At 44.6% G+C, this 10,285-nt stretch overlaps 1 protein-coding gene across 1 annotated transcript; it reads right to left on the bottom strand.

Annotated features, from left to right (window-relative positions):
* Positions 1 to 364: 364 nt before the first annotated feature.
* Positions 365 to 8,633, bottom strand: LOC142499224 (galectin-4-like). The gene is made up of 9 exons (XM_075608280.1): positions 8,476 to 8,633; positions 4,227 to 4,315; positions 3,015 to 3,219; positions 2,628 to 2,774; positions 2,105 to 2,140; positions 1,944 to 1,973; positions 1,765 to 1,853; positions 1,423 to 1,588; positions 365 to 961 (listed from the first exon to the last, which is right to left on the bottom strand). The coding sequence occupies exons 1-9, from the start codon at positions 8,518 to 8,520 to the stop codon at positions 815 to 817; spliced, it is 954 nt and encodes a 317-aa protein (XP_075464395.1). The 5' UTR covers positions 8,521 to 8,633; the 3' UTR covers positions 365 to 814.
* Positions 8,634 to 10,285: the final 1,652 nt, after the last annotated feature.

Here is a 10,285-nt window from a genome sequence, read left to right as displayed (position 1 = left end):
GCAGCTTTAAACTCACCTACTGTATAGCTTCATGTTACCAATGCCCTCTTCTCATTATACCCAGTTATATTGACACGTCCCCAGAGACCAGCTTTTTGTCAGTTTCATGCCCAGTACTGAAGCTTGATACTGTACATTGTAACTAAGCAGGTGGGGTCGGGAACTTTGCTTGCCTGCTTTAACACACACACACACACACACACACACACACACACACACACACACACACACACACACACACACACACACACACACACACACACACACACACACACACACACACCATACACACACACACACACACACACACACACTCTACTAATTTCTGCACAAGAGGTTCTCAGACTTCTCAAGAGGCGTTGCATTTTCTATGAAAACCTTTATTAAATGTAAATTATTACAATTTGCCTACAGGGATAAGGAAGGGAAGAGGGTCTGAAATGTGTTATTGGTGGAGGTGATGGGGAAAATCAGGAGCGGGGGATTTAATTTTTTTCAGAAGATATTGGTTAATTTCGAGAGAAATTGGGCTCAGAGCTATATTAAAGCATCAGTAACGTAGGCTCAGATTCGAGTTACGTTATAAGGAAGGAGGTTTAGATGTGAATTAACCCATTTGCTGCCAACTGGGACAGAGAGGAGGGGGGAGAATACATCTGATTCAATTTTAATATTCCTTCACATAAGAAGTTCTGATCCCCAGTTAATTAGAGGAGGAGTCAGGTCTGGGTTAGTATATGAAAAGGGGCAGGTCTCAGAGCTGGCCTCTGCTATTGGTTGAAGGCATTGCTGGGCAGGTCTTCTCGTAGAGGTTTTAGAAGTGAACGAAACAGAGCTTTAGATCCCCAGTCACATCCAGTGTGTCAATCTGCTGCAGATTCTGAAGACGATGCTTGAAGTTGAAGCAGTGCTGGCCATTCACATAGACCTTAAAGTTCTGCTCCCCACTGCGGACAGAGAGCTGGGGTGGAGGGGGGGAGAAGAAGGGAAGGAGGACATGTTACTGCAGGGTAATACTCAATGCTACATGTCGCTACACCTAACCGATGTTTACAGCTGCATGTTACATACGTCACAAAAGACATATATCTATCAAGTACAACCTATGTTAAATTTAGACGACAGATACGTATCCTATATTTGTATTTACAGTATTTTTATCCAGAGGAAGGCAAACAAAAACCCCAGTGAAACATCATCCAATGATGTCTCATAAGGGGAAAAGTAAATTCCGAATTCCAAATAATGGCAGATGTGTTACTATTACTGCCTGTCTTGCATGCCCCTGCATGTTATCTATTTACACAGATTGATGCACTTACAGACACACATACACAGAAATACACAGATGTACACAGTCATTATTGCAGTATGGCCCATGACCACCTCTCCCACCCAATACCATAAGACTGGGGTACGCACATCAAAGAAGTCCCCCTGCTTAAAGGGGCTTTTCGGTAGGTCTTTCTCCTCTTCCCCCCAGGCTCCGTTCAAAAAGCTATTCCTGATCACCAGGGACTTGTTCATACGAACGTTTATGTGCAGAGCGATGTCATTGCTGAATCCAACCTTAAAGTTTATAATGAAGCTGCAAGAACAGAAAATGCGGCAATGCTTTAATATTATTACTCCTCCCCATAATTCTGCAGAGTATTGCTCCTTTCCCTCACAGAGACCTAAATAGCATCCCTCCCCAGACCCCCGATTATCATCACCTCGTTCCCTCACAGAGTTTAAGAACATCTCTCCCTTAACCACCATCACCTTTTGGCACTGGACGAGACAAGGCCCTTCACAACAACAGTGCGTTTCGGGATCATCCCCCCGCGAATATTTGCTACGAATGGGAGGATCTGTGAGGGAGAGAGCACGTGGTTAATATGATCAGGGTAATATGGAGGAAAGAGAGAGATGGTAGTAGGGTGATATAAAGGTGTCCTTACCGGGTTAATAATGGGGGGACCCAGCATTGGCTGTATGGGAGAAATAAGGAGGTTCAGATACAGTACATTGTAATCAGAGGTATATAATACTCTCTTCTCACTTAGTATCAATCTCCCCCTGACCTTCTGTCTAATAATACCCCCACCACATAAATACTCACCAGGAGATCACCTTGTGGGGCTGACATGAGGAGACTCTGAAAAAAATAAGTACACTGTAAAAAACTAAACACACATCAATTGCACAAATGTCAGCCAACCACTTTATCATTAGGATCCAGTCTGACTCATTTTTAGCCTCACACACTGGAAGGCAGTCTCACTACTTAGGTGGTAAGCGTACTGATTAAAAGCCTGTCCCAATCATTAGCAGCGGGGTTCACTCATTAAGATGGCAGTGTCACTTAGCAATGAGTGTCACTTATTAGCAGGACGTCTTGATTACTGTAGAACAGTCTCAATTTCTATCAGCACTTGTTTAAGTAGATTGCCCCTCTTTAAAGTCAGAATTTGTCCATGAAAAGGCTCTTATTTACTCCAGAACTCAAAACAATCTCTTTCACTTGTGTATCTGGTGTTTCTTTGTATTCCTTCCAGTGCCTAATTAGGAGGTTATGGTGCAGGTGAGTGCTTTTTGGCCCTGCCTAAATTAGCAGAATCCTCCCTGTGCAACAAGTCACTCACCCCGCCTTTAGGTCCACCAGTTCCTGGGCCGCTCGCAATGACGCAGAGAGCCTGTATTGTGATGTCTCCCTTCACCTGTAGCCACTGAACCCGCTCCAGAGGGATCCGGTGAGCAAATTCATGGAATGGAGACGCGTTCACTGTCACCTGAAACACAGTTTGACAATTCGATAAACACTCAGTGTGACACAATGTGAGTTGGGTTATGAGCTGGTGTGAGTTAGTAAGTGAGTATGAGTGTGTGTTGGTGTATGCTGGTATGAGTTGGTGTGGGAATCAATTAGCGTGTCAGAGTTGAAGTTCATCTGTGAGTCATTGTGTGTTTTGTGTGAGTTTGTCTATGCGGCAGTGAGTAAATCTCTAAGTCCAAGTGTAAACCCTTCACACCTGGAAGTTGCCCTTAGTAATTTCAAAGACGAGCTGGAAGACCTTCCCGGGTTTGAAGGGCATATCCTTCTTCAATTCCTCTTCCATCCAACTTCCTCCCTGGTATGAGTTAAACGCGACACGGTCCCGACCGTCATAACGAGCGTTCAGGTGGAAGGCGATATCCGAGCCGTCGTACTGACCCGTGGAAAAATTTATCTCGAACCTGAGGAGAGAAGAAAGGGATGTAGAGAGACTTGGGGAGGGGGCAAGAAGATAGAGGAGAGGGGCATGCAGGGAGGGTGAGAGAGGGATGGGAAGAGGGAAAAGGCAAGAGGAGAGAGACAGATGAGTGAAGGGAATGGATAGAGGAAAGTGAAAATGTATAGATAACAGAGGAGGAGGAGATCTAGAGACCGGTATGTGAGACTTAAGCCTCGGGCATGGTGCCTCGGGCCGCGCTGATCTGCGCTCCTGCTCAAGCAGGAGCTTTTTTGCGTCCTGGTAGTGAGCGCGCTTTGGGGGCGGAGCGGAGGCGTGGCGGGAGGCGGGGCTAGTCCCTCAATCCCATTGGCTGTTTTCGGTCACGTGACCGCTCCTCCACTCCCCTCAGCGCCGAAATTTACAGATGCAGGGGGTAAGTGCATCTGCTCAGCGGGGCTGAGTACGGCTCAGCACGGCTCAGCACGGCCTGCTGTACCATGTCCAAGGCCTTAGGCTGAGTCCCCGCTGGCGCTGAGCTTGCTGAGCAGGCGGCGCTTGGCGCGGTTACTTGCATATATATATGCAAGTTCTGGCTCACGCGATGCGCGCACATGCATGCACGGGCACACACGCTCGGCGCTTTTGTAAATACTTTTTTTTAACGTTCCCGCTTGCTCAGATAGCCCGCAATTGCGCCCCCCGCCTCCCCCCACGTGCACAAGTTGCAGGACACCCGGCGCTCATGCTCTAAGCATGAGCGCGCTCAGCGCCAGCGGGGACTCAGCCTAAAGAGAGTGGAGGATGGCAACAGGAGAGTGAAAGAGATGGAGAGAGGTAGAGAAATTGGGGTTAAGAAAGAGACAAAATAGGAGGAAACGTAGTTAAATCAATGTTAAGGAGAGATGGGAAGGAGAAAGATGGTAAAAGAGAGAAAGAGACTTGTAGAGAGTCATGGATTGGAGAGGGCATGGGAGTGAATGTATAATGACAATATAAGAAAGTTTCTTTGTACACAGAGCCAGATCTCACCTATTATGGGGACTGGGCACCAAAGCCTGAATAAACACAGCCATTCCCACGCGTAAACCCCCAGCGATCGCCGTGGTGTAAGGGATAGGCTGACGTGGAGAGAGAGGAGGTTACTGAGATATATATATACATACGTACATTACTTTCTTTGTTATCTTGATAAAGGTACAGGGACCGAAACATCGTTCACTTCAATAAAGTCTGGTTGAGCAAGAGTCAAGTAGATTCTCTACATTGTTTGTATAATGTACACATATCTATATATACACATACACTTAATAAGGCCCAGAGTTCCACATTTTGGCCCAATCCTCCCTATATATATATATATATATATATATATATATATATATATATATATATATATATATATATATATATATAGATATAGATATAGATGCCATAGGCAATTGTAAGTCCCTATTAGTGGCAATCGGGGCACCATAGATATATATTATTGAGAATAACTACATTATGATGTGAGTACAGTATTGTACTTTTAAATGAACCAACATGAGATTTTTCTATAGATGTCATTTGTGTACACACTTTCCAGACCTCACAAGTCTCCTCCTCAGATGTACATCTGCATACAAATTTTGGAGGTCATGTATGAACATTTCTTTGGTATAAAAACGGGTGCAATTCTGGAGCAAAAACACTGCACAAGATGTATCAAGGAAATAAAGCGAATTGCTTTTAACAATGAAACACAGCAGCTCATGAAGGAGCCGCTCAGCGAGTAAAGACAACTGGCACTGACTGGCACTGAGTTTGAAGCTGGGGAACTTGGTTCAATTCTCGGTGTCGGCTCCTTGTGACCTTGGGCAAATCACTTTATCTCCCTGTGCCTCAGGCACCAAAAACATAGATTTTAAGCTCTACGGGGCAGCGATTGTGTCTGCAAAATGTATTTGTAAAGCGCTACATAAAACTAGCAGCGCTATAGAAGAACAAATTATTATTATTAAAACGCACAACGTATATATATACATAAATACATCTAATATATACTTTGCACAACCCCACATATATAAAGGGCTAACAGAGTATACACAGATGTTCTCTCTCCTCCCTTGTCACTAAATACACAGCAGGTGACTCATCTGGGGAAGATTTGCTTCCAGCCACAGGATCAGGGTGTGTCATGTGGGCAGGTTCAGGCAGTGCTGAAGAGAGCCTCTTGCAGGCACATCAGTGGGAGAGGAATGTGACTTAATGACCGATCCCTAGAGACAGAGAGACTTCTGTGAGTTGATCATTAAACTGCAATAGTGCCTTCAATTGAAGTTTCCATGCGATGGTGCCCCGATTGCCACTATTACCGTTTAATTAATAATTCAGTGTATCACTGAATGTTTGTAGGTGCAGTATGGATTCCTGTAAAGCAGTGATTCCCAACAGGGGGTTTGGGAACACTTAGGGGTGCATGAGATGTCTCCAAGGGGTCGCCAACAAAAAATATGTAATGGCAGATCCCATGCAGCAACGTGGTTTAATGAGCACGTGTGCACTTAGTAAGACCCCAAACTGCACCTTTGTGTAAGTGACCACAATACTTTGCACATACAGCAGCATCACAGTGGGGTGTGACTTTGGAAGCTCCCACAGTGATTGACAACTATACAAACCATGCTGTCTGCACACGCTCAGACACTGATGTGCAGTTTGGGGTTCTTTTAAGCAGGTGTTTCCTCCCCCCCACCCGAGAGCCGGACACTATACAGCCTGGGATTGGTCAAACTGTTTTGTAAACAATAGTTTGATAAGTAGGCAGTAAGATTTATTCATATGGAGTTCAAGGAACAAATAAAATAATATATTTTGCACTTTAAGATTACCTGTGGATGATGTCTTTCTTCTTCTTCGCTGCACATATATAGACGCTGACACACATAATTATGTGAACAAGTGACTGAAACTAGTGGCTTGATTAAGTGTAAATGAAGCAATGCATATACAGTACAAGAGTGTGTGACTGTGTGTGTATTATATATGGTAGGACTGTTATATTGAATCACCCTTCCTTTTCAAGTATTTCCTGAGCATAAATACACCGTGCGTGTGTGTGTGTGTGTGTATGTGTGTGTATATATATATACATACACATACACACACACATATATCCAGAGCTTGCAAACATGTGCAGTTAATGTGTATAAAATGATATGTATGGTGTTTATGTGGATTCACGATATACCCTGAAAGCATACATTAGAAAGTTTATGTATAGTATGTAGTGTTTGCAAAGGTAAACATATAAGCACATCACAAGACGTCGTCAGAAACGCCAGTGACAAGGTACGGTGGGGAGGGGAGGAGGGGGGTGCTGCGAGCAGGGGGATAGAGCAGACAGGGGGGCACAGACTAAAAAGTTTGCGCACCCCTGTCAAGAGTTAATGGTGAAAGGCAGGGTTGTAGACCTGTCTGAGATGTGAATGTGCGCACAAGTGGTATTTTTATTTGTCACTCTTTTTGTGTGTGCATGTATAAACAAGATGTGTATGTCTTTGCACAGAAGTTTGTAAATTCTGGTCTGGTGATTTTTATCATTTTGATATAAATCAGTTTGCTGATAGAGGACAAGGCAGAACTAGTCACCTACTCACTATAACAAAAGGTAACTTTGTCCCAAATGAGCACTGCCCTGCATTACACCTGAGGCTCAATTTTATGGCAGTCACACCCTGTTAATCCCCCTTTCCCACTCTGCTGTAACATTTTCCTGACGCTTCCTTTGCTCCTCTCTCCCAGAGCATAAAGTAAGATAATTTCTCGCTTTGCACCATCCCAACTCTTGCGTTCCGCTTAAGGAGGTCTTCTCTCTACCCCCTTTGTATCTAAAGCCCTCTCCCACCATAAACCTTTCTCACTGACTGCCTCACACCTCTGCAATGCCCATCCCCTCAACACCCGACTAGCACCCTCTCTATCCCCCTTTAAAACCTTAAAACACACCAGCTTAACGAAGCATATGAGTAGCTCAGTGGCTAATACTATACACATGATACATAAAGCTTAGCCCCTTGCAGACGCACTTACCAGAATGCCCCCCCTACTGTCTCTGTACCTTCTTCCTACCTACCAATTAGATTGTAAGCTTTTCAGAGCAAGGACTCCTCTTCAAAATGTTCATTATTAAGTCTGAAGCACATTATTCCCATGATCTGTTATTTGTTATTTATATGATTGTCACATGTATTACTGCTGTGAAGCGCTATGTACATTAATGGTGCTATATAAATACAGACATACATACGTACATACTGTGCATACATACAAAAGGGTATTGTTATGAGGGTCTTTCACAGACGCAATGACAAGAAAATTTACTGGCATATATCTCAAGAGGAGACTTTTGTGGCCTTAAACTTTAGTGTACAAATAGTATCCCTGTGTTTGCAAAGGCAAAAATATATTTATATTAAAATTACACAAAGAGTGTCTTACTATGCATGGAATAGCAGATTTGAGTTTTTAGAGGCCTCCTTCTCTTATATAATCCTATCCAAGGGAGACATCCAGATATTTATGCACAACTGTATCAAGGAATAACTTGTATTTTCATCTAGTAAAAGTTATCATGGCCCGAAGGATCCACGCATACAAATGCCGGAAGATCCAAAGCCCCAAATATGCCTTGTGTCTAAAAGAAACAATGGGTATTAGCTATCAATCTCTCTTTACCAGTAAAGATATCAGCATTACGTAAGCATTAGCAACTTAATTTGAGGCAAAACACTGAACCCATGTACTGTATATGCAGACAGCCAATGCCATTGATCTAAGGAAAGCATACAGACACAGAAATGGAGAGACAGACACAGTCAGAGGTGAAAATGTGATGGCAATGTTTTAATGTACTTTTTAGGATATGTTTTGTTAGCATCAATACAGATATATATATATATATTTTTTTTTAAGTTTAAGGAGCTTTGCCATGGTCATCAACCTCTTCTCTGCCAGGGATGGCAGCAAGCATTGAGGTTAAGAGAATTGTGCATTCCTGCTATGAAGCACAGTATTACAGATGTAGCAAGACTTAACATTTTCAGTGCCGCAGCTGCTCGAATTAATGCTGCAGGAGGTGCCATTCAGAAGCATGACTCCCTCCCCCCCAAATCGCAACAGACACTGTCCCCAGCACCGCAAACATTTGCTTGTTCGTCCGTGTTGCTGGGGACAGTAAGACTTACTACATCTGCACTACTGCCAGACATATACAAACACACAGGCAGCTGCTACTCACGGGATTGTAGGCCGGCTGGTAGCCAGGAGCAGGTAGGAAAGCCATGTCTGTGCCTGGTTCTGTCTCAGGAATAGTGAGTGCATACAAAGGCTGCCTGCAGGATGACTGGTGCCTTCCCCTCAGAGGTGGGGCAGCTTCAACCTGTCTGAGCAAAACATTTCTACAAACCGGTAAATCCACTTCAGGCAGGCATAGAAAGCTGCAGACAGCGAAAAACAAAAAGACTCCTGGCTAGGGAAGAGTGGCAGGAAGTGGAAGACAAGGTTTTAGAAGGTAGGGCAAACACACACACCTTTATAGAGGATAAAGGCAGTGGCAGCACACATACACACAATACATTTATACATATGTATTATATATGGCAGATAACTTGTATAACCCTGCCTTTCCAAACCTTCTTATACACTGCCGTGCTTCCACTTCCACTTGTTAGTAGCTAATCAAGAAAAAAAGAGACAAACAGGGCACAACTCATGGTTTAGTATATTCAATTATATTGAAGTAGAGTGAAGGAAAAATATTGCACGTACATCAAACTGATATAATCAGGCAATACATGAATTTCGGCACATGTTACCAACAGCATTCAGCTCTCAACAGAGCCCCTCATCCGATGGACATCTAACACCAGCCGGTCACCGATAGAATCCGACGGAGACAAATCCACATGGTAAGTATATAGCTAAATTCTGCTATCAGGGTGTCACGATGTCCCGTTCCTCACTAGTGGGAATCCACACTCGTTCAGAGACGGATGGAGGAGCAAGCCCTGCACAACACCGCTCGTTTAACGGAAAAGAAAGTCCTGGCTAGAATCACACGCGGTCGCCCGTCTGACGTCACTAGACCCACATCATACTCATGTGACAGTGAAAATAGTAATACGGGCCAATAGTATCCCTATCCTGAGTAACGTTCACTTACAATACCCGACAGGGAGCTACCAGCTGGGACGGGAGCCCACTACAGTCACCTCCCCCTAGCTCTCAGGTGAGAAGTTTTTCACCGGTCCCTATCCCTGGGCCAGTAACCGACAGTCGCTTAGCATGTGGCGGCACAGTACTGGGTGTGACTCTACTGCAGCTAGTGGAGGCAATCACTATGTCTTCTCAGTCCCAAAATTACAGGAAGCTCAAGGCCTTCTCTGGGATAGTGCCCACACCCTTAGGAGAAGAAGGGTTTGAGGCTTGGTGGGAACACGCTCTCCATGTGCTAGATGAGTGGTCGTGCTCGGAAGCTGTCAAGTGACAAAGGTTGGTTGAGTGTCTCTGACCACCGGCCACGCAACTGGTACACGTGCATCGAGACACAGAGGGAGAAGTTACTGCTCACGAGTTAGTGGAAATGCTAACCCAGTCCGACACAAGCGAAGAAGATGAAGAAAAGCTTATGGCTCAGTTCAACGCTCTCCGCCAGAGGGAGGAAGAGGAATTGTCCGCCTTCATCCACAGGCTCCAACTATCCCTGTGGACTCTTCTCTCTAAGAATATTGTTTCAGCTGCAGAAGTGGACCAGTACCGTTTCAAGCAACTGCTGAAAGGATCACTGCTTTCCCACCCAATAGCCCTTGTGATGCAGGCTGCTTCGGCCACAAAAGTACCTCCCACTTACATGGATTTAATGCGGCATGTTCGAAAGCACAAAGTTCAGCTGCACTTCCTGCAGAGGGAGAAAGGAGGTGGCCCGGGATTAAAGGGGTTACACCCCATTTGGCCATCCCCTGATCTCACCAGGGAGACAAGGGGTTAACTGGGCTGAGGTCCAGAACTGTGATTTAACCCTTGTTATGACATGTAAATGTGCATTCCCC

Source organism: Ascaphus truei, chromosome 7 (assembly GCF_040206685.1).
Source record: "Ascaphus truei isolate aAscTru1 chromosome 7, aAscTru1.hap1, whole genome shotgun sequence".
In the NCBI taxonomy this organism is placed as follows: domain Eukaryota; kingdom Metazoa; phylum Chordata; class Amphibia; order Anura; family Ascaphidae; genus Ascaphus; species Ascaphus truei.
This window is presented reverse-complemented; position numbering and strand designations above follow the sequence as displayed.